We start from the raw sequence: 25035 nt of genomic DNA, 5'->3' as shown, positions 1-25035 counted from the left end.
TCTATTAAATAATTAATATTTGTGTGGGAGTGACAGTGCAGTGTGTGTGAGCATATGACGTGTATATATATAGTCTAGTGAGTGTATATATATAGTCTAGTGTATACAGTGGGGAAAAAAAGTATTTAGTCAGCCACCAATTGTGCAAGTTCTCCCACTTAAAAAGATGAGAGAGGCCTGTCATTTTCATCATAGGTACACGTCAATTATGACAGACAAATTGAGGAAAAAAAATCCAGATAATCACATTGTAGGATTTTTAATGAATTTATTTGCAAATTATGGTGGAAAATAAGTATTTGGTCACCTACAAACAAGCAAGATTTCTGGCTCTCACAGACCTGTAACTTCTTCTTTAAGAGGCTCCTCTGTCCTCCACTCGTTACCTGTATTAATGGCACCTGTTTGAACTTGTTATCAGTATAAAAGACAGTTATCTAGCATAGTTTAGACTCTAGTCATATATATATATATATATATATATATATATATATATATATATATATATATATATATATGAGGCGAAGCACGTGACTTTTGTTAGAACGAACCATGGTACCGAATATTAAACATTTTGTATTAACTTTCCACATAGTTGTCTAAGTATATTCTTGCATCCTTAATTACTTGATACCCGAGAAACTCATCATAACAATGTTAAAATGACTAACCAGTGAGCCGATCATTATGGATCGGTGACTAAACTAAAAATGGACCGATGGTGTTTCACAGAAACCTTTGATTTGGCATTAAATGGTGCAGGGGTTGAGAGACGTGTTCAACTCCAATGAATTCCCCGATCAAAAGGTTCTGAACATAAGATAGGAGGGGATTACAAGTGTTACCAGTTTCGGAAATAAATGTGCCAAAGTCATTAAAAACACATGGTTCACACTGTCGAACAGGAAGAACGGTGGGATTCTGATTAACATTAGACTTTAGTTTTAATCAAACTATAAATGAAAAGACAACAGTCGAGAGAGTTTAAGGGGGAAAAAACATTTTAATTTAAAACAAAGTTTAACAGTAACTTCCAGTAGATCAGTTCATATGAACATGATGAGATTAACCTCCTATTCAACTATTCAGTTAGCCTGACCTCAGATCAGTTCATATGAACATGATGAGATTAACCTCCTATTCAACTATTCAGTTAGCCTGACCTCAGATCAGTTCATATGAACATGATGAGATTAACCTCCTTATTCAACTATTCAGTTATCCTGACCTCAGATCAGTTCATATGAACATGATGAGATTAACCTCCTTATTCATCAGGGAACTGTCCTAAACGGCACCCTGTTCCCTAAACAGTGCACTACGTTTGACCAGAGTCCTATGAGCCGAGGCCCTATAAGACTAGGGTCCCTTATGACTAAAGGCTCTGGTCAGAAGTTGTGCCCTATATAGGGAACAGGGGTGCCATTTTGGGACACTTCAGAGTTTCAGACACCTTTTATAGCCCATTGATCAAAAGGGGTAATAGAAAATACTGCAGTGTCATCTCTGTACAAAAAAAACACATTCACAGAGAACCTGCATCATAGACACAGAAAAAAAAAACTGCATCACATTAAACAGAAAACAGAGGAGAATCTTTATTTTACAGTTCTCACCTTGGGGGGTCACAAATACGTCAAATACTTTACAAATATCTGAGATGAGCTCCACTTATTCCAGTGATTCCATTATACATCAACTATATCCAGCTCAGCTTAAGTATTTAAAAAGAATGTGACATAAAGTATCCCCCCCCCCAAGAAGGACAAGTCCAGTTGTAACCTTTAGCTAAATGCTAAAAGAGCTAGCATAAGCTAGCAAACTCAAGGTTGTAAGCAACAGCTAGATGCTAACAGAGCTAGCGTGACCTAGCAGTCTCGGTTGTAGCCTTTAGCTAGATGCTAACGGAGCTAGCGTGAACTAGCAGTCTCAGTTGTAGCCTTTAGCTAGATGCTAACGGAGCTAGCGTGACCTAGCAGTCTCAGTTGTAGCCTTTAGCTAGATGCTAACGGAGCTAGCGTGAACTAGAAAACTCAGGTTGAAAACTAACCATTAGCTATCCTGAGCTAGCAGGGTCTCAGATGGTGGCAGACTCCTGCTCAGTCTTCTCCCCTGCCTCTCCCCCTCCTCCTCCCCCTTCTCCTCCCTCCTTCTCTTTATTCTTCCTGTGTTTCTTCTTCTTGTTCTTGTGTTTGTGCTCCTTCCTTCCTGCGGCGGGAGGCTCAGCGTCGGCAGAATGCTTCTTGTGCTTCTTGTGTTTTTTGTGTTTCTTGTGTTTCTTCTTCTTCTTCTCCGTTGCCGTGGAGCCGCTGTGGTTGCTAGGGGAGCCGCCGGGGCTCTGGGAGGCGGGGCTCTGCGTGTTGTGGGAGGGGCTATGGCTCAGGCCACTGCCCCTCTCTCCGTCTGACCCCTCCCCTTCGCTGTAGTCGGGGACGAAGGCCGCCTCGTCCGTCTCCCTGCCGAGGTCAGAACACAGGCGCTGGCGCCTTGGCTCTGGCCCCGCCCCTCGACTCTCGTCCCTCCCTCCCCTTCCTCTTCCCTCCTCCTTCACCCCTCTGGAGTCAGTCTTAACTGGTTTACTAAAGTTCACCTGCCCCTCTTTGAGCCCTCTGGCTTCCTCCCTCCTTCTCTTCCCCTCCTCCTTCCCTCTCTTCCCCTCCTCCTTCCCTCTCTTCCCCTCCTCCTTCCCTCTCTTCCCCTCTGAATTGGCTGTTTTCGAGCTACTACCCTGCACCTCCCTGCCTTGGCCTCTAGGTGGCACTGGTGAGGCTTCCCTCAGAGCGTCTCTGGGCCCGGAGGAGGAAACCGCCAACGCCCCGTTCTCCCTGGACCCAGAGCGCTGCTGCTCCTCCTCTTCCTCCTCCTCCTCTCTCTCCCACTTGGACCTGGGTGGAGGCTGGATGAGGACGCCTCCGGTCCCACGCTCCCTCTCCCTGCCTGGGCTGGGGAACTGGACGGGACTGGGTCTCCTCTGGGTCTGGAGGTCCCGGGGTACAGACACAGCAGCCTGGCTCTGGCCCGGCTCAGACCTCTCCTCCACAGCCCTGCTGCTAATGGAACACACAGATCCAGGATCAGGGGTTAGCGACATCAACTGGGAAACCATTATAACCATGTTATATACACAGGTCTAGGATCAGGGGTTAGCGACATCAACTGGGAAACCATTATAACCATGTTATATACACAGGTCTAGGATCAGGGGTTAGCGACATCAACTGGGAAACCATTATAACCATGTTATATACACAGGTCTAGGATCAGGGGTTAGCGACATCAACTGGGAAACCATTATAACCATGTTATATATACAGGTCTAGGATCAGGGGTTAGCGACATCAACTGGGAAACCATTATAACCATGTTATATACACAGGTCTAGGATCAGGGGTTAGCGACATCAACTGGGAAACCATTATAACCATGTTATATATACAGGTCTAGGATCAGGGGTTAGCGACATCAACTGGGAAACCATTATAACCATGTTATATACACAGATCCAGGATCAGGGGTTAGAGAGAACATCAACTAAGAACCATTATAACCATGTTATATACACAGGTCTAGGATCAGGGGTTAGAGAGAACATCAACTAAGAACCATTATAACCATGTTATATACACAGATCTAGGATCAGGGGTTAGAGAGAACATCAACTGGGAAACCATTATAACCATGTTATATACACAGGTCTAGGATCAGGGGTTAGAGAGAACATCAACTAAGAACCATTATAACCATGTTATATACACAGGTCTAGGATCAGGGGTTAGAGAGAACATCAACTGGGAAACCATTATAACCATGTTATATACACAGATCTAGGATCAGGGGTTAGAGAGAACATCAACTGGGAAACCATTATAACCATGTTATATACACAGGTCTAGGATCAGGGGTTAGCGACATCAACTGGGAAACCATTATAACCATGTTATATACACAGGTCTAGGATCAGGGGTTAGAGAGAACATCAACTGGGAAACCATTATAACCATGTTATATACACAGGTCTAGGATCAGGGGTTAGCGACATCAACTGGGAAACCATTATAACCATGTTATATACACAGATCCAGGATCAGGGGTTAGAGAGAACATCAACTGGGAAACCATTATAACCATGTTATATACACAGATCCAGGATCAGGGGTTAGAGAGAACATCAACTGGGAAACCATTATAACCATGTTATATACACAGGTCTAGGATCAGGAGTTAGAGAGAACATCAACTAAGAACCATTATAACCATGTTATATACACAGGTCTAGGATCAGGGGTTAGCGACATCAACTGGGAAACCATTATAACCATGTTATATACACAGATCCAGGATCAGGGGTTAGAGAGAACATCAACTGGGAAACCATTATAACCATGTTATATACACAGGTCTAGGATCAGGGGTTAGCGACATCAACTGGGAAACCATTATAACCATGTTATATACACAGGTCTAGGATCAGGAGTTAGCGACATCAACTGGGAAACCATTATAACTATGTTATATACACAGATCCAGGATCAGGGGTTAGCGACATTAACAGGGAAACCATTATAACCATGTTATATACACAGGTCTAGGATCAGGGGTTAGAGAGAACATCAACTAAGAACCATTATAACCATGTTATATACACAGGTCTAGGATCAGGGGTTAGAGAGAACATCAACTAAGAACCATTATAACCATGTTATATACACAGGTCTAGGATCAGGGGTTAGAGAGAACATCAACTAAGAACCATTATAACCATGTTATATACACAGGTCTAGAATCAGGGGTTAGCGACATCAACTGGGAAACCATTATAACCATGTTATATACACAGGTCTAGGATCAGGGGTTAGCGACATTAACAGGGAAACCATTATAACCATGTTATATACACAGGTCTAGGATCAGGGGTTAGCGACATCAACTGGGAAACCATTATAACCATGTTATATACACAGATCCAGGATCAGGGAGTGGAGAGAGAGACATCAACTAGGCATATTTACAGAGACGGGGGTACGTCCCTAATGGCACCCTATTCACTATATAGGGTACTAGTTTTGACCAGGGCACTATATAGGGTACTAGTTTAGACCAGGGCACTATATAGGGTACTAGTTTTGACCAGGGCACTATATAGGGTACTAGTTTTGACCAGGGCACTATATAGGGTACTAGTTTTGACCAGGGCACTATATAGGGTACTAGTTTAGACCAGGGCACTATATAGGGTACTAGTTTAGACCAGGGCACTATATAGGGTACTAGTTTAGACCAGGGCACTATATAGGGTACTAGTTTTGACCAGGGCACTATATAGGGTACTAGTTTTGACCAGGGCATTATATAGGGTACTGGTTTTGACCAGGGCACTATATAGGGTACTAGTTTTGACCAGGGCACTATATAGGGTACTAGTATAGACCAGGGCACTATATAGGGTACTAGTTTAGACCAGGGTACTATATAGGGTACTAGTTTAGACCAGGGCACTATATAGGGTACTAGTTTTGACCAGGTCACTATATAGGGTACTAGTTTAGACCAGGGCACTATATAGGGTACTAGTTTAGACCAGGGCACTATATAGGGTACTAGTTTTGACCAGGGCACTATATAGGGTACTAGTTTTGACCAGGGCATTATATAAGGTACTGGTTTTGACCAGGGCACTATATAGGGTACTAGTTTTGACCAGGGCACTATATAGGGTACTGGTTTTGACCAGGGCACTATATAGGGTACTAGTTTAGACCAGGGCACTATATAGGGTACTAGTTTTGACCAGGGCACTATATAGGGTACTAGTTTAGACCAGGGCACTATATAGGGTACTAGTTTAGACCAGGGCACTATATAGGGTACTAGTTTAGACCAGGGCACTATATAGGGTACTAGTTTTGACCAGGGCACTATATAGGGTACTAGTTTTAACCAGGGCACTATATAGGGTACTAGTTTAGACCAGGGCACTATATAGGGTACTAGTTTAGACCAGGGCACTATATAGGGTACTAGTTTAGACCAGGGCACTATATAGGGTACTAGTTTAGACCAGGGCACTATATAGGGTACTAGTTTTGACCAGGGCACTATATAGGGTACTAGTTTTAACCAGGGCACTATATAGGGTACTAGTTTAGACCAGGGCACTATATAGGGTACTAGTTTTGACCAGGGCACTATATAGGGTACTAGTTTTGACCAGGGCACTATTTAGGGAATAAGGTCAGTCATTTCACGACTAACAGTCTGGTCTGAAACCACAATGATGATTGATCAGTAGTAACACTGGTTAATAAAGAAGCGTTGAAGGTCAGAGGTTGAAAGGGTAAACTCACCCAGTTGAAGTGATAGAGTGGTCTGATGAGTGGTGGACCGTGGGCTCAGAACCAGCGTCAGCCAGTATCTTTCTACTGATCTTTCTGATCTTCCCAGAACCAGAACCCTCCTTCACCACCGCCGCCGCCGTTGCTGCTCTGTCTTCAGCTCCGGTCTCTCTCTGGGTCCCTGGCGCTCTCTCTCCTGTAGAGGCAGGTCTGTCTACGGAGGACGAGGACGTGGTCTTCTCTCCTTTCTGTTCCCTGGATGATGATGACTTCTCTGTCTTGGCTGATGCTGGTCTCTCTCTCTCCTTGGAGCTCTCAGCCGGTCTCTCTCTCTCGGTGGGCGGTGTTCTCTCCCTGGCGACGTCAGGTTTCTTAGCGATTGCCGAGCGCTCCGCGATGGTCATGCGGTCCAGAGAGACTGACCTTCCTCCTCCTCCTCCTCCTCCTCCTTTCTCCGACCTCTCCGGCAAACGTTCCCCTGACGACGGCCTCTCTGACCTAACAGACCTGACCTCTGACCTCTCGCCAGACGACCTCCGCTCCACTCTCTCCGTCCCTCCATCCCTCTCTCCTCCTCCTCCTCCTCTCTCAGGACTAGCAGGTCTCTCTCCAGTAGTACCAGTGGTAGTAGTGGTGAGATTAGTAGCAGGTCTCTCCTCCGTGCGGACCGTACTACTGCTCCTCCCCAGGTCTCTGTTCAGTTTGATTCTCCTCTGGGGGAAGGGTTTCACCTGCAGACCCATGAGAGGCCAGATAGACCCCCTGTCGCTCTCTCTTCTGCCTGCCTCAGAGCTCCCCGGGGTGGGCAGCAGCCCGTCGCCTCTCCCCTCTCTCCCTGGGTCCATGGAGGAGCCAGGCCCGGGGATGGAGATGGAGATAGGATGGAAACGGTCCAGCCTCCCTGTCTGTGAGGTACCAGGGATGGGGAGCAGGCCCTCTCCTCTACCCGTCTCTCTGCATGCCAGGTTCAGGAGGAGGGGAGGCTTGGCTGGAAGTCCTCTCTGGGGGTACAGACCCTCGGCACGGCGGAGCTTAGCTGGGGGGCCCCCCATCCCCCTGTCCATCCCCCTCTCCCTCTCCCTCTCCCTCTCCTCCACTCTCCTCCTCTTCTCTGCTGGGGAGGGGGGTGCAGGCTGGAGGGGGCGACCAGGGGGTCGTACCCCGACACTCTGAATGGGATCTCTCCTCCCCCCTCGGGCGTCGCCCAGGTGTTTAGGGAGGTCGTGGGGGTGAGGGGGGAGGGTGCGGGGCGTGGGGAGTTTAGCCACACCTCCTCTAACAGTAGTGGTGCTCCGCCCCTTCTCTCTCTTGATTGGCTCGTCTGGTTTGACCTTAGATGCTTTGGTTGGTTTAGTGGCTGAAGACTCTTTGTTCTTAGAGGCTGTGATCGTCGCCTCTCCTCCTGTCTTTCTCTTAACCTTCCCCTCCGTCTTCACTTTCCCCTTCCCCCCCTTCTCCTTCCTGCTCTTCTCTGGTTGGCCCTTGCTGGACGAGGTGGGAGGGGTTTTACCAGACAGCAGCGCTGCCTTGTTGGTCGAGACCTTAGTGGAGGTGGGTGGGGCTTTGCTAGGAGTCAGGGTGTGGAGGTCATCCATTGGCTCGTCCCTGACGGGTGTAGCATCGCCCCTGTCCAGTGATTGGTTGGCTGAATCCAGCTCCTCCCCGTTCTTCTTCTTCTTCAGTTTCTTCGCTTTCAGAGTTTTATTTCCGCCCTCTGACGTTTTGGTTCCCCCCAGCGTGCGCTCTTTACTAGCGCCTCCCTTTGTGCGCTCCTTATTTCCATCCCCTCTGACGGAGGCGGAGGGTAGAGAGGGGGGGGCGTAGTGAGTCCTGTGGGGTCCTGGAGGTCCCCCTCTCTCACCCCTCCTCACCCGCCCCTGGGGGGAGTAGTCTCTGGGTGGAGGGGTGAGGCGGTCCCTCTCTCTGCTGCCCCGGCCACCACGGTGGTGCACTGAGGCATGCTGGGTACTGTAGTCTTTGTAGTACTTGTTGTACCAGTCTCTGTACTCCCTCTCCCACTGTCTGTAGCTGTCTCTCTCCCAGCGCTCCCTGCCCCCAGGAGACAGGTCAGGATCCCCTTTAGGGTCGTAGGGGGGGGGCTCCCGAGGGGGGGGCTTATGGTGACCTCTGACCCCTCCTGGACTCCTGCTCCTCCTGTAGCCCCCCGGGGAGCGAGACCGGGGCCGATACCCCCCTCCTCCTTCAGCTCCGTCTCCTCCCTCCCAGCCCCCACCACCACCACCACCACCTCGGTAAGGCGGAGGGGAGCGTGGAGAGCCGGAGCGGCGGTAGCCGTAGGAACGGGAGCGTGAGCGGGAGCGCGGCGAGCGGCCGTAGGAGCGGCTGCGTCCTCCCCGGCCTCCGTTGCGTCTGGAGAAAGGGGAGCGTCCGTAAGACCTGGAGCGAGAACGGGAGCGGCTGGGGGTGTAGGAGTAAGACCTGGAGCGAGAGCGGGGAGAACGGGATCGGGAGTAGGGGGAACGACTGAACGGAGAACGACTGTAGGAACGAGACCTGGGGAGGAGGAGGGTGGGGGGTGGGGAAACAGTTGATATGTCTGATTGCCATTCCTACGCAATTCATATCATTCTAAAACCTGTCCTAGATATCAGAGAATATATCTGTATAAATAAGTTGAAGTGGTTTAACCTGCTGTGTCTCGTCATTCTATCCGTGTTACCTGGAGTAGGATCGTCTCAGTCTCTTGGGGGCAGGTCTGTATTCCATCAGCTCTTTGGCAAAGTCTTTAGTGAACTCATCCAGCTTGGACGTTACCCTGGTAACGCACAGAGAGACAGGACTTGTCACATCCCATAATAATAATAATAATAATAAGGAGGTCTGGCCAGGTCGGGCTACTGGCCTGCGTAATGTTCTGTGCCATGCGACGGCGGGCTAGTTTGGCACATTGTCTGCGTTTTTTCACAGGCAGCAATTGAGCGGTCTGTGTAAACGCAGCCATTGTTTACTATCCCCGTCTGAAAGCACCAGCCTCAGGCTAGCAGGCTAGCAGCATGTCAATGAATGAATCAGGCTAGCAGGCTAGCAGCATGTCAATGAATGAATCAGGCTAGCAGGCTAGCAGCATGTCAATGAATGAATCAGGTTAGCAGGCTAGCAGCATGTCAATGAATGAATCAGGCTAGCAGCATGTCAATGAGTGAATCAGGCTAGCAGCATGTCAATGAATGAATCAGGTTAGCAGGCTAGCAGCATGTCAATGAATGAATCAGGCTAGCAGGCTAGCAGCATGTCAATGAATGAATCAGGCTAGCAGCATGTCAATGAATGAATCAGGCTAGCAGCATGTCAATGAATGAATCAGGCTAGCAGCATGTCAATGAGTGAATCAGGCTAGCAGGCTAGCAGCATGTCAATGAATGAATCAGGCTAGCAGCATGTCAATGAATGAATCAGGCTAGCAGGCTAGCAGCATGTCAATTAATGAATCAGGCTAGCAGGCTAGCAGCATGTCAATGAATGAATCAGGCTAGCAGCATGTCAATGAATGAATCAGGCTAGCAGGCTAGCAGCATGTCAATGAATGAATCAGGCTAGCAGGCTAGCAGCATGTCAATGAATGAATCAGGCTAGCAGCATGTCAATAAATGAATCAGGCTAGCAGGCTAGCAGCATGTCAATGAATGAATCAGGCTAGCAGCATGTCAATGAGTGAATCAGGCTAGCAGGCTAGCAGCATGTCAATGAATGAATCAGGCTAGCAGGCTAGCAGCATGTTAATGAATGAATCAGGTTAGCAGCATGTCAATAAATGAATCAGGCTAGCAGCATGTCAATGAATGAATCAGGCTAGCAGGCTAGCAGCATGTCAATGAATGAATCAGGCTAGCAGCATGTCAATGAATGAATCAGGCTAGCAGCATGTCAATGAATGAATCAGGCTAGCAGGCTAGCAGCATGTCAATGAATGAATCAGGCTAGCAGGCTAGCAGCATGTCAATGAATGAATCAGGCTAGCAGCATGTCAATGAGTGAATCAGGCTAGCAGGCTAGCAGCATGTCAATGAATGAAGCAGGCTAGCAGGCTAGCAGCATGTCAATGAATGAATCAGGCTAGCAGCATGTCAATGAGTGAATCAGGCTAGCAGCATGTCAATGAATGAATCAGGCTAGCAGCATGTCAATGAATGAATCAGGTTAGCAGGCTAGCAGCATGTCAATGAGTGAATCAGGCTAGCAGCATGTCAATGAATGAATCAGGTTAGCAGGCTAGCAGCATGTCAATGAGTGAATCAGGCTAGCAGCATGTCAATGAATGAATCAGGTTAGCAGGCTAGCAGCATGTCAATGAATGAATCAGGCTAGCAGCATGTCAATGAATGAATCAGGCTAGCAGGCTAGCAGCATGTCTATGAATGAATCAGGTTAGCAGGCTAGCAGCATGTCAATGAGTGAATCAGGCTAGCAGCATGTCAATGAATGAATCAGGTTAGCAGGCTAGCAGCATGTCAATGAGTGAATCAGGCTAGCAGCATGTCAATGAATGAATCAGGTTAGCAGGCTAGCAGCATGTCAATGAATGAATCAGGCTAGCAGCATGTCAATGAATGAATCAGGCTAGCAGGCTAGCAGCATGTCAATGAATGAATCAGGCTAGCAGGCTAGCAGCATGTCAATGAATGAATCAGGTTAGCAGCATGTCAATGAATGAATCAGGCTAGCAGCATGTCAATGAATGAATCAGGTTAGCAGGCTAGCAGCATGTCAATGAATGAATCAGGCTAGCAGCATGTCAATGAATGAATCAGGTTAGCAGCATGTCAATGAATGAATCAAGCTAGCAGGCTAGCAGCATGTCAATGAATGAATCAGGTTAGCAGGCTAGCAGCATGTCAATGAATGAATCAGGTTAGCAGGCTAGCAGCATGTCAATGAATGAATCAGGTTAGCAGGCTAGCAGCATGTCAATGAATGAATCAGGTTAGCAGCATGTCAATGAGTGAATCAGGCTAGCAGCATGTCAATGAATGAATCAGGCTAGCAGGCTAGCAGCATGTCAATGAATGAATCAGGCTAGCAGGCTAGCAGCGTGTCTATGAATGAATCAGGCTAGCAGCATGTTAATGAATGAATCAGGCTAGCAGCATGTCAATGAATGAATCAGGTTAGCAGCATGTCAATGAATGAATCAGGTGTAACTCACTGGTCCTGTCTGAGTCTCCTCTGTCTGTAGAAGTCCTCCTTGGAGAGGGGTGGTCCGGGGGGTAGGAGGGGCGGGGGGCCCAGCGAGTGAGGCTGGGTGTTGGGGGGGGGCACCCAGGGGGCATTAACCCCCGGAGGCATCTGGCCGGGTGGGTAGAGGGGCTGGGAGGGGGGGTAGTTAACAGGGGGAGGGGGGCCGGTGGAGTAGGGAGGGGGGTAGGACTGGGGTGGTGGGTGGTAGAGGTTAGGGCCGGGGTAGAGGGGAGGGGCTGGGCCCGGGGCGGAAGGAGGGGGGTGGCGAGGGGGGGGAACGTGGTCAGAAAGAGGTCTGTAGGGTCTGGGCAGAGTGAGAGACAGAGAGGAGGGGTTAACAATTTACACTTGAGTCATTTAGTAGCTCTTTATGCAAAGTGATATAAAAACAACAGCATAGTCCTGTTTTGATCAGTTGACCACTACATGTTATAGTCCTGTATTCTACAGTAGTCCTGTTTTGATCAGTTGACCACTATATGTTATAGTCCTGTATTCTACAGTAGTCCTGTTTTGATCAGTTGACCACTACATGTTATAGTCCTGTATTCTACAGTAGTCCTGTTTTGATCAGTTGACCACTATATGTTATAGTCCTGTATTCTACAGTAGTCCTGTTTTGATCAGTTGACCACTATATGTTATAGTCCTGTATTCTACAGTAGTCCTGTATTGATCAGTTGACCACTATATGTTATAGTCCTGTATTCTACAGTAGTCCTGTATTGATCAGTTGACCACTATATGTTATAGTCCTGTATTCTACAGTAGTCCTGTTTTGATCAGTTGACCACTACATGTTATAGTCCTGTATTCTACAGTAGTCCTGTTTTGATCAGTTGACCACTACATGTTATAGTCCTGTATTCTACAGTAGTCCTGTTTTGATCAGTTGACCACTATATGTTATAGTCCTGTATTCTACAGTAGTCCTGTTTTGATCAGTTGACCACTATATGTTATAGTCCTGTATTCTACAGTAGTCCTGTTTTGATCAGTTGACCACTATATGTTATAGTCCTGTATTCTACAGTAGTCCTGTTTTGATCAGTTGACCACTACATGTTATAGTCCTGTATTCTACAGTAGTCCTGTTTTGATCAGTTGACCACTATATGTTATAGTCCTGTATTCTACAGTAGTCCTGTTTTGATCAGTTGACCACTATATGTTATAGTCCTGTATTCTACAGTAGTCCTGTTTTGATCAGTTGACCACTATATGTTATAGTCCTGTATTCTACAGTAGTCCTGTTTTGATCAGTTGACCACTATATGTTATAGTCCTGTATTCTACAGTAGTCCTGTTTTGATCAGTTGACCACTACATGTTATAGTCCTGTATTCTACAGTAGTCCTGTTTTGATCAGTTGACCACTATATGTTATAGTCCTGTATTCTACAGTAGTCCTGTTTTGATCAGTTGACCACTATATGTTATAGTCCTGTATTCTACAGTAGTCCTGTTTTGATCAGTTGACCACTACATGTTATAGTCCTGTATTCTACAGTAGTCCTGTTTTGATCAGTTGACCACTACATGTTATAGTCCTGTATTCTACAGTAGTCCTGTTTTGATCAGTTGACCACTACATGTTATAGTCCTGTATTCTACAGTAGTCCTGTTTTGATCAGTTGACCACTACATGTTATAGTCCTGTATTCTACAGTAGTCCTGTTTTGATCAGTTGACCACTATATGTTATAGTCCTGTATTCTACAGTAGTCCTGTTTTGATCAGTTGACCACTACATGTTATAGTCCTGTATTCTACAGTAGTCCTGTTTTGATCAGTTGACCACTATATGTTATAGTCCTGTATTCTACAGTAGTCCTGTTTTGATCAGTTGACCACTACATGTTATAGTCCTGTATTCTACAGTAGTCCTGTTTTGATCAGTTGACCACTACATGTTATAGTCCTGTATTCTACAGTAGTCCTGTTTTGATCAGTTGACCACTATATGTTATAGTCCTGTATTCTACAGTAGTCCTGTTTTGATCAGTTGACCACTACATGTTATAGTCCTGTATTCTACAGTAGTCCTGTTTTGATCAGTTGACCACTATATGTTATAGTCCTGTATTCTACAGTAGTCCTGTTTTGATCAGTTGACCACTATATGTTATAGTCCTGTATTCTACAGTAGTCCTGTTTTGATCAGTTGACCACTATATGTTATAGTCCTGTATTCTACAGTAGTCCTGTTTTGATCAGTTGACCACTACATGTTATAGTCCTGTATTCTACAGTAGTCCTGTTTTGATCAGTTGACCACTATATGTTATAGTCCTGTATTCTACAGTAGTCCTGTTTTGATCAGTTGACCACTATATGTTATAGTCCTGTATTCTACAGTAGTCCTGTTTTGATCAGTTGACCACTATATGTTATAGTCCTGTATTCTACAGTAGTCCTGTTTTGATCAGTTGACCACTATATGTTATAGTCCTGTATTCTACAGTAGTCCTGTTTTGATCAGTTGACCACTACATGTTATAGTCCTGTATTCTACAGTAGTCCTGTTTTGATCAGTTGACCACTATATGTTATAGTCCTGTATTCTACAGTAGTCCTGTTTTGATCAGTTGACCACTATATGTTATAGTCCTGTATTCTACAGTAGTCCTGTTTTGATCAGTTGACCACTACATGTTATAGTCCTGTATTCTACAGTAGTCCTGTTTTGATCAGTTGACCACTACATGTTATAGTCCTGTATTCTACAGTAGTCCTGTTTTGATCAGTTGACCACTACATGTTATAGTCCTGTATTCTACAGTAGTCCTGTTTTGATCAGTTGACCACTACATGTTATAGTCCTGTATTCTACAGTAGTCCTGTTTTGATCAGTTGACCACTATATGTTATAGTCCTGTATTCTACAGTAGTCCTGTTTTGATCAGTTGACCACTACATGTTATAGTCCTGTATTCTACAGTAGTCCTGTTTTGATCAGTTGACCACTATATGTTATAGTCCTGTATTCTACAGTAGTCCTGTTTTGATCAGTTGACCACTACATGTTATAGTCCTGTATTCTACAGTAGTCCTGTTTTGATCAGTTGACCACTACATGTTATAGTCCTGTATTCTACAGTAGTCCTGTTTTGATCAGTTGACCACTATATGTTATAGTCCTGTATTCTACAGTAGTCCTGTTTTGATCAGTTGACCACTACATGTTATAGTCCTGTATTCTACAGTAGTCCTGTTTTGATCAGTTGACCACTATATGTTATAGTCCTGTATTCTACAGTAGTCCTGTTTTGATCAGTTGACCACTACATGTTATAGTCCTGTATTCTACAGTAGTCCTGTTTTGATCAGTTGACCACTATATGTTATAGTCCTGTATTCTACAGTAGTCCTGTTTTGATCAGTTGACCACTACATGTTATAGTCCTGTATTCTACAGTAGTCCTGTTTTGATCAGTTGACCACTACATGTTATAGTCCTGTATTCTACAGTAGTCCTGTTTTGATCAGTTGACCACTATATGTTATAGTCCTGCATTCTACAGTAGTCCTGTTTTGATCAGTTGACCACTACATGTTATAGTCCTGTATTCTACAGTAGTCCTGTATTGATCAGTGTGACCACTACATGTTATAGTCCTGTATTCTACAGTAGTCCTGTTTTGATCAGTTGACCACTACATGTTATAGTCCTGTATTCTACAGTAGTCCTGTTTTGATCAGTTGACCACTATATGTTAGTCCTGTATTCTACAGTAGTCCTGTTTTGATCAGTTGACCACTATATGTTATAGTCCTGTATTCTACAGTAGTCCTGTTTTGATCAGTTGACCACTACATGTTATAGTCCTGTATTCTACAGTAGTCCTGTTTTGATCAGTTGACCACTACATGTTATAGTCCTGTATTCTACAGTAGTCCTGTTTTGATCAGTTGACCACTATATGTTATAGTCCTGTATTCTACAGTAGTCCTGTTTTGATCAGTTGACCACTATATGTTATAGTCCTGTATTCTACAGTAGTCCTGTTTTGATCAGTTGACCACTACATGTTATAGTCCTGTATTCTACAGTAGTCCTGTTTTGATCAGTTGACCACTATATGTTATAGTCCTGTATTCTACAGTAGTCCTGTATTGATCAGTTGACCACTACATGTTATAGTCCTGTATTCTACAGTAGTCCTGTATTGATCAGTGTGACCACTACATGTTATAGTCCTGTATTCTACAGTAGTCCTGTTTTGATCAGTTGACCACTACATGTTATAGTCCTGTATTCTACAGTAGTCCTGTTTTGATCAGTTGACCACTATATGTTATAGTCCTGTATTCTACAGTAGTCCTGTATTGATCAGTTGACCACTACATGTTATAGTCCTGTATTCTACAGTAGTCCTGTATTGATCAGTGTGACCACTACATGTTATAGTCCTGTATTCTACAGTAGTCCTGTTTTGATCAGTTGACCACTACATGTTATAGTCCTGTATTCTACAGTAGTCCTGTTTTGATCAGTTGACCACTATATGTTATAGTCCTGTATTCTACAGTAGTCCTGTTTTGATCAGTTGACCACTACATGTTATAGTCCTGTATTCTACAGTAGTCCTGTTTTGATCAGTTGACCACTACATGTTATAGTCCTGTATTCTACAGTAGTCCTGTTTTTATCAGTTGACCACTACATGTTATAGTCCTGTATTCTACAGTAGTCCTGTTTTGATCAGTTGACCACTATATGTTATAGTCCTGTATTCTACAGTAGTCCTGTTTTGATCAGTTGACCACTATATGTTATAGTCCTGTATTCTACAGTAGTCCTGTATTGATCAGTTGACCACTATATGTTATAGTCCTGTATTCTACAGTAGTCCTGTTTTGATCAGTTGACCACTATATGTTATAGTCCTGTATTCTACAGTAGTCCTGTTTTGATCAGTTGACCACTATATGTTATAGTCCTGTATTCTACAGTAGTCCTGTTTTGATCAGTTGACCACTATATGTTATAGTCCTGTATTCTACAGTAGTCCTGTTTTGATCAGTTGACCACTATATGTTATAGTCCTGTATTCTACAGTAGTCCTGTTTTGATCAGTTGACCACTACATGTTATAGTCCTGTATTCTACAGTAGTCCTGCTTTGATCAGTTGACCACTATATGTTATAGTCCTGTATTCTACAGTAGTCCTGTTTTGATCAGTTGACCACTACATGTTATAGTCCTGTATTCTACAGTAGTCCTGTTTTGATCAGTTGACCACTACATGTTATAGTCCTGTATTCTACAGTAGTCCTGTTTTGATCAGTGTGCTACCTGTCCCAGGGTGGTCTGGGTCCTCCTCTGTGGGAATGGGAGGGCTGCGGAGGTGGACCTGATGGGTGGGAGGGCCTTATGGGCGGAGGGTGACCAATCAGAGGCATGTGGTAGCCCTGAGGAACCAAATCATAGAGAGGGCTCATGAAAATATACAGGGACATTTTAGGAAATGCAAATGAGATACAGGTTTAAAAAATGGGAACTAAACATATTACAGTGCGTCTTAGAATCTACAGAGGCTATGACAGGTGATGACAGGTCATAAGAGCCTTATGTAGCCTCTAAGACAACTAAACTCAGCAAAAAAAAAAGAAACGTCCTCTCACTGTCAACTGCATTTATTTTCAGCAAACTTTAACGTGTAAACATTTTGTTTGAACATAACAAGATTCAACAACTGAGACATAAACTGAACAAGTTCCACAGACATGTGACTAACAGAAATTGAATAATGTGTCCCTGAACAAAGGGGGTTACAGTCAGTATCTGGTGTGGCCACCAGCTGCATTAAGTACTGCTGTGCATCTCCTCCTCATGGACTGCACCAGATTGGCCAGTTCTTGCTGTGAGATGTTACCCCACTCTTCCACCAAGGCACCTGCAAGGCTCTTCGCTGGCCATGGCAGAACACTGACATTCCTGTCTTGCAGGAAATCACGCACAGAACGAGCAGTACGGCTGGTGGCATTGTCACGCTGGAGGGTCATGTCAGGATGAGCCTGCAGGAAGGGTACCACATGAGGGAGGAGGATGTCTTCCCTGTAACGCACAGCGTTGAGATCGCCTGCAATGACAGCAAGCTCAGTCCGATGATGCTGTGACACACCACTGAGCACTGATGGAGGGATTGTGCGTTCCTGGTGTAACTCGGGCAGTTGTTGTTGCCATCCTGTACCTGTCCCGCAGGTGTGATGTTCGGATGTACCGATCCTGTGCAGGTGTTGTTACACGTGGTCTGCCACTGCGAGGACGATCAGCTGTCCGTCCTGTCTCCCTGTAGCGCGGTCTTAGGCGTCTCACAGTACGGACATTGCAATTTATTGCCCTGGCCACATCTGCAGTCCTCATGCCTCCTTGCAGCATGCCTAAGGCACGTTCACGCAGATGAGCAGGGACCCTGGGCATCTTTCTCTTGGTGTTTTTCAGAGTCAGTAGAAAGGCCTCTTTGGTGTCCTAAGTTTTCATAACTGTGACCTTAATTGCCTACCGTCTGTAAGCTGTTAGTGTCTTAACGACCGTTCCACAGGTGCATGTTCATTAATTGTTTATGGTTCATTGAACAAGCATGGGAAACCGTGTTTAAACCCTTTACAATGAACATCTGTGAAGTTATTTGGATTAATTATCTTTGAAAGACAGGGTCCTGAAAAAAGGGACGTTTCTTTTTTTGCTGAGTTTAGTAGCAGGGTGTCTCACCTGAGGTCCGCTGTCGGCTGATCTGATTGGTGGCTCGGACATCATGTAAGGCCCCGCCTCCATCTCACTACAAAAAAAAAACACCAATGAATCAGTCAGTTAATCAATCAGTCACCAACAGTTGAGATGTGTGTCTGTGTGGCGTCCGTAGTCACGGCAACTCACCCCGGCGGCGGTGGCTCGTTCTGATTGGCCAAGTGCTGTGGCTCCGCCCGGTGTGGTTCAGGGGCGGGGTCAGGAGTGATTGACACCTCAGGTGGTCCAATCGGTGGGGTCTGAATGGGCGGGGCTTGTGTCAGGGTGACAGAAGGAGGGGTGAGGGAGACTGGGGGTCGAGAGGTGTTAACCAATAGCGGGTCCTGCTGGCGAGCGTTGGCCAATAGCGGGTCTTGCTGGCGAGCGTTGGCCAACAGCGGGTCCTGCTGGCGAGCGTTGGCCAACAGCGGGTCCTGCTGGCGAGCGTTGGCCAACAGCGGGTCCTGCTGGCGAGCGTTGGCCATAAGCGGGTCCTGCTGGCGAGCGTTGGCCAATAGCGGGTCCTGCTGGCGAGCGTTGGCCAATAGCGGGTCCTGCTGTCTCGAGCCGAGGGTTCTGAATGGCTGAGGCCGTGCTGGGGGTGGGGCAGACTGGAGCAGGGTTTTGTTTCGTGGCTGTTTGGTGTAACCAGACTCATTCTTAAAGTTATTCACTGCCTGAGAGAGAGAGAGAGAGCGGCAGAGAGAGGGAGGGGAGAGAGAGAGAGAGAGAGAGAGAGCGGCAGAGAGAGGGAGGGGAGAGAGAGGGGAGAGAGAGAGAGAGCGGCAGAGAGAGGGAGGGGAGAGAGAGGGGAGAGAGAGAGAGAGAGAGAGAGAGAGAGAGGGAGGGGAGAGAGAGAGAGACATTTTGAATGAATAAATAAAGCAATAGTGTGTATTATTTAGTGACTGACTGACTGTGTACGATTGTGTGTGTGTGTGTGTGTGGTTTGTCTCTGTAAGTGTGTACCTGTCGTAGGAACTTGTTAGCGATGAGAGCGTCAGGTGAGACGTCAGACTGTTTGCACGTGAAACAGGTGTGTTCCTCTGAGTCCAGCAGATTGGTCCTGATACCTAGAGGTTAAAGATAATCGACACAGAGGTCAGAGGTTAAAGGTCAGGTGAAACAGGTGTTTTTCTTCCTGTATATAGCCATGTTATTACCTGGTACCCCTACACATCGACTCAGTACTGGTACTTCCTGTATATAGCCATGTTATTACCTGGTACCCCTACACATCGACTCAGTACTGGTACTTCCTGTATATAGCCATGTTATTACCTGGTACCCCTACACATCGACTCAGTACTGGTACTTCCTGTATATAGCCATGTTATTTTTACTCTGCGTTGTTGGAAAAGGACCCGTCAGGAAGCATTTCACTGTTAGTCTACACCTGTTATCTACGAAGCATGTGACAAATTAAATTACATTTGCAGAAAATATATTGATCTATATATATTGTTTATAAAACCATCTTTGAGAACTAACAATCAAATAAAAAAGTTAGACAGTCAGGGAAAACAGAAAATTCAAAAAGCTGGGTATTCAGGGGACAGGTCCATTGATTTTGTTCCAATGTTTGAGCAGAGGAACACAGCATTAGCCATTGGAAAATGCAAAGAATTGCAGGGAATTAGCTTTAAAACCGCAAAATTATCTCTCAGGTCCATGCCAAACTGTGTAGAATTGCAGGAAATTAGCTTCAAAATGTTGTATTTCAATGCATTTTTTCATTTTGACGCCAAGATACCTACGGGCCGGATTCAATCCGTCTCCGCAGAAAAACGTTAAGGTCATTTCCGATTGTGACGACAAATGCAGCGTTTACCGTGAATGCAGTCTCCACGACCGTGGGAACGTTGCCTTTGATTGTCAATCGCGCTACGAAGCGGATCGTCAGCGCTAGGGACTGAATAGAACCCTAAGTTAGAGTTTACACTAACTTAGGGCGGGGGGGGGGGGGGGGCAGGTAGCTTAGTGGGTAAGAGCGTTGTGCCAGTAACCGAAAAGGTCGCTGGTTCTAATCCCCGAGCCGACTAGGTGAAAAATCTGTCGATGTGCCCTTAAGCAAGGCACTTATCCAGAGCGACTTACAGGAGCAATTAGGGTTAAGAGCGTCTGCTAAATGACTAAACATTTTTTTAAAAATCTTCCAATGAACTGTGGGAAGGTCAAAAATAATGAATCTATTCATTTCAAAATGTTGATTTACCTTTCAGCTGATGATATTTTATGCTAACATACGATCGGGGTCCCCTGGGTCGCCAGTTTGCCAAGAAAAGTCAGAAAGCTCCTGTATTAACTCACAGTCGTCGCAGTAGGAGTTCCCACAGCAGGGTATGACCACAGCATCATTCATCAGGTCATTACCTGGAAGACATTAGAAGACAGAACAGCAGGGTATGACCACAGCATCATTCATCAGGTCATTACCTGGAAGACATTTTAGAAGACAGAACATTCAAATGATTCAAGGAAGTGGTTTTTAAAAAGACGTCTCAACAACAAATCGCTGCTCAGATGTCATTTCTGGTCTTTTGACAACAACAAAAAATCTCCTAGTTAAATGAAACCAAACCAATAAACAAAGTGTATAATTAAATGTAATAATAATGAATTAGTTAATTACAGATGGGGCAGAGCAGCTCATCAGGGATTGGATCAGCCTCATCTTCAGACGACGACGCTTCACGTGGAACAAAGGGGGGGCGCTCTTTCTTCCCCAGAGCATAGGCCTCCCTGGAATACACACATTATATTATCTACACTCTCCTTCTTCCCCCAGAACATAGACCTCCCTGGAATACACACATTATATTATCTACACTCTCCTTCTTCCCCCGGAACATAGACCTCCCTGGAATACACACATTATATTATATACACTCTCCTTCTTCCCCCGGAACATAGACCTACCTGGAATACACACATTATATTATCTACACTCTCCTTCTTCCCCCAGAGCATAGACCTCCCTGGAATACACACATTATATTATCTACACTCTCCTTCTTCCCCCAGAACATAGACCTCCCTGGAATACACACATTATATTATCTACACTCTCCTTCTTCCCCCAGAACATAGACCTCCCTGGAATACACACATTATATTATCTACACTCTCCTTCTTCCCCCCAGAACATAGACCTCCCTGGAATACACACATTATATTATATACACTCTCCTTCTTCCCCCAGAACATAGACCTCCCTGGAATACACACATTATATTATCTACACTCTCCTTCTTCCCCCCAGAACATAGACCTCCCTGGAATACACACATTATATTATCTACACTCTCCTTCTTCCCCCCAGAACATAGACCTCCCTGGAATACACACATTATATTATATACACTCTCCTTCTTCCCCCAGAACATAGGCCTCCCTGGAATACACACATTATATTAAGTGCGGTACATACCTGTCTATAGCAGGGATAGTGTATTCTCCAGGGCTGGTCAACATGGTGTGTGTGTGGGTGGTACCTACGCGTCTATAGCAGGGATAGCGTATTCTCCAGTGCTGGTCAACATGGCTCCTTTAGTTCCTGGTTCAGCCTTCACCATAAAGCTCTGAGGGATCCCCTTACTGGTCCTGACTGGCTTAGGAGCCTCCACACTCTTATCCTACAACACAGAGCATGTAATGTTACGTAGTGTATATGTAGGGCTATGTCATGTTATGTAGTGTATATGTAGGGCTATGTAGTGTATATGTAGGGCTATGTCATGTTATGTAGTGTATATGTAGGGCTATGTAGTGTATATGTAGGGTTATGTCATGTTATGTAGTGTATGTGTAGGGTTATGTCATGTAGTGTATATGTAGGGCTATGTAGTGTATATGTAGAGTTATGTAATGTTATGTAGTGTATATGTAGGGCTATGTAGTGTATATGTAGGGCTATGTAGTGTATATGTAGGGTTATGTAATGTTATGTAGTGTATATGTAAGGTTATGTCATGTTCTGTAGTGTATATGTAGGGTTATGTAATGTTATGTAGTGTATATGTAGGGTTATGTCATGTTATGTAGTGTATATGTAGGGTTATGTAATGTTATGTAGTGTATATGTAATGTATATGTAATGTTATGTAGTGTATATGTAATGTTATGTAGTATATATGTTTGATGTAGTCTTATGTAGCGAATATATAACATTGAACCATCTGCATTGGGATAGTGTTTGATGTAGTGTATATGTAGTGTATATGTAGGGTTATGTCATGTTATGTAGTGTATATGTAGGATGATGTAGTGTATATATAGGGTTATGTAATGTTATGTAGTGTTATGTAGTGTATATGTAATGTTATGTAGTGTATATGTAGGATGATGTAGTGTATATGTAGGGTTATGTCATGTTATGTAGTGTATATGTAGTGTTATGTCATGTTATGTAGTGTATATGTAGGGTTATGTCATGTTATGTAGTGTCGTACCATCTGCATGGGGCAGTGTTTGATGTAGTGACCGTTCTTGCCACAGGGGTAGCGTATATGTACTGTTATGTAGTGTATATGTAGTGTATATGTACTGTTATGTAGTGTATATGTAGTGTATATTTAGTTTTCTATCACAGATCATTAAACTGTTTTAAAGTCACCATTGGCCTCATGGTGAAATCCCTGAGCGGTTTCCTTCCTCTCTGGCAACTGAGTTAGGAAGTACGCCTGTATCTTTGTAGTGACTGGGTGTATTGATACACCATCCAAAGTGTAATTAATAACTTCCATATGCTAAAAGGGATATTAAACGTCTGCTTTATTTTGATTTGTTTACCCATCTACCAATAGGTGCCCTTCTTTGCGAGGCATTAGAAAACCTCTGGTATTTGTGGTTTAATCTTTGTTTGAAATTCACTGAGGGACCTCACAGATAATTGTATGTTTGGGGTACAGAGATGTGGTAATCATTCAAAAATCATGTTAAACATGTTAAAATCCATGCAACTTATGTGACTTGGTAAGTACATTTTTACTTCTGAACATATTTAGGCTTGCCATAACAAAAGGAGTTGAATCCTTACTGTCTCAAGACATTTCAGCTTTACATTTTTAATTAATTTGTTAAAATTTCAATAAACATAATTCCACTTCCATTATGGGGTATTGTGTGTAGGCCAGTGACAAGAAAATCTCAATGGAATCCATTTTAAATTCAGGCTGTAACACAACAACAAGTGGAACAAGTCAAACTGGTGTGAAGACTTCCTGAAGGGACTGTATGTAGTCTTATGTAGCGAATATATAACATTGAACCATCTGCATGGGGATAGTGTTTGATGTAGTGTCCGTTCTTGCCACAGCGATAGCAGGTGTAGTGTTATGTAGTGTATATGTAGTGTTATGTAGCGTATATGTAGTGTATATGTAGTGTTATGTAGCTTCGTACCATCTGCATGGGGCAGTGTTTGATGTAGTGTCCGTTCTTGCCACAGCGATAGCAGGTGTAGTGTTATGTAGTGTATATGTAGTGTTATGTAGGGTATATGTAGTGTTATGTAGCTTCGTACCATCTGCATGGGGCAGTGTTTGCTGTAGTGTCCGTTCTTGCCACAGCGATTGCAGGTGGTGTATATGAAGTGTACACTCACCGGCCAGTTTATTAGGTACACCACCCTGTTCGAGAATGTTATTTATCGCTCCTATAGACAGTGAGTCACATAGCTGTGGCTCGCTATATAAAGCAGGCAGACAGGCATCCAGTTACTTTTCGATCTAACGTTACAACGGGCAAAACGAGTGACCTGAGCGACTGAGCGTGGAAAGAATGGCGATAAGAATGGCGCCGGAGAAGATGGCTGCCGTTTTATAGCCCTCTAACCAATCATGGCTACCCGGACCATTTGACTGTAATGTCTGCACCTGTTGTATTCGGCGCATGTGGCCAATAAAATTTGATTTGGTGTGATCATAGGTGACGGTATCTCAGAAACGGCTGCCATCCTGGGCTTTTTATGCACGATAGCGTCCAGGGTTTACCGAGAACGGAGGAAAAAACATCGCCTGGTTGGACTAACCCCCGGTCCCTGTTGCGTCATGCTGATGGCAGTGTCAGGATTTGGTGTAAGCAGCATGAGTCCATGGACCCATCCTGCCTGGTGTCAACGGTACAGGCTGGTGGCCGTGTGTACCGCCATCCAATCTGCAGCAACTACGGACTGACATCCCTGTGGAACGTTTCCGACTTGTAGAATCCATGCCCCGAAGAATTCAGGCTGTTTTGGAGGCAGATGGACGGTCCGTCCCGGTACTAGAAGGTTGTACCTAATAAACTGGCTAGTGAGTGTTTATGTAGTGTATATGTAGTGTTATGTAGCTTCGTACCAGCTGCATGGGGCAGTGTTTGATGTAGTGTCCGTTCTTGCCACAGCGATAGCAGGTGTAGTGTTATGTAGTGTATATGTAGTGTTATGTAGCTTCGTACCAGCTGCATGGGGCAGTGTTTGATGTAGTGTCCGTTCTTGCCACAGCGATAGCATGTAGTGTTATGTAGTGTATATGTAGTGTTATGTAGTGTATATGTAGTGTTATGTAGTGTTATGTAGTGTATATGTAGTGTTATGTAGCTTCATACCAGCTGCATGGGGCAGTGTTTGATGTAGTGTCCGTTCTTGCCACAGCGATAGCAGGTGTAGTGTTATGTAGTGTATATGTAGTGTTATGTAGCTTCGTACCAGCTGCATGGGGCAGTGTTTGATGTAGTGTCCGTTCTTGCCACAGCGATAGCATGTAGTGTTATGTAGTGTATATGTAGTGTAT

General features: G+C 44.8%; 1 protein-coding gene across 1 annotated transcript; it reads right to left on the bottom strand.

Moving 5' to 3' along the window:
• Positions 1-1573: 1573 nt before the first annotated feature.
• LOC311117838 (uncharacterized protein) lies at positions 1574-24649 on the bottom strand. Its single transcript, XM_084192747.1, has 12 exons — positions 24601-24649; positions 21761-21897; positions 20895-21004; positions 20573-20635; positions 19232-19335; positions 18413-18939; positions 18248-18314; positions 16829-16944; positions 11497-11832; positions 9013-9108; positions 6345-8846; positions 1574-3050 (listed from the first exon to the last, which is right to left on the bottom strand). Exons 1-12 carry the CDS (start codon positions 24607-24609, stop codon positions 2078-2080), a joined length of 5040 nt encoding a protein of 1679 aa, XP_084048873.1. The 5' UTR covers positions 24610-24649; the 3' UTR covers positions 1574-2077.
• Positions 24650-25035: the final 386 nt, after the last annotated feature.

Source organism: Coregonus lavaretus (assembly GCF_964263955.1).
Source record: "Coregonus lavaretus genome assembly, contig: HAP1_SCAFFOLD_448, whole genome shotgun sequence".
Taxonomy (NCBI): Eukaryota; Metazoa; Chordata; class Actinopteri; order Salmoniformes; family Salmonidae; genus Coregonus; species Coregonus lavaretus.
Note: the sequence above shows the minus strand (reverse complement) of the source record. Positions and strands in the feature narration are given on the sequence as shown.

What these genes read in the sequence shown, in the direction of transcription:
- LOC311117838 (XM_084192747.1), bottom strand. An exon ending in GCTATCCCTGCTATAGACGC is followed by an intron (nt 21,005 to 21,760) that starts GTAGGTACCACC and finishes TGTGTATTCCAG; the next exon opens with GGAGGCCTATGCTCTGGGGA. An exon ending in AACGAGCCACCGCCGCCGGG is followed by an intron (nt 18,315 to 18,412) that starts GTGAGTTGCCGT and finishes TTTTTTTTGTAG; the next exon opens with TGAGATGGAGGCGGGGCCTT.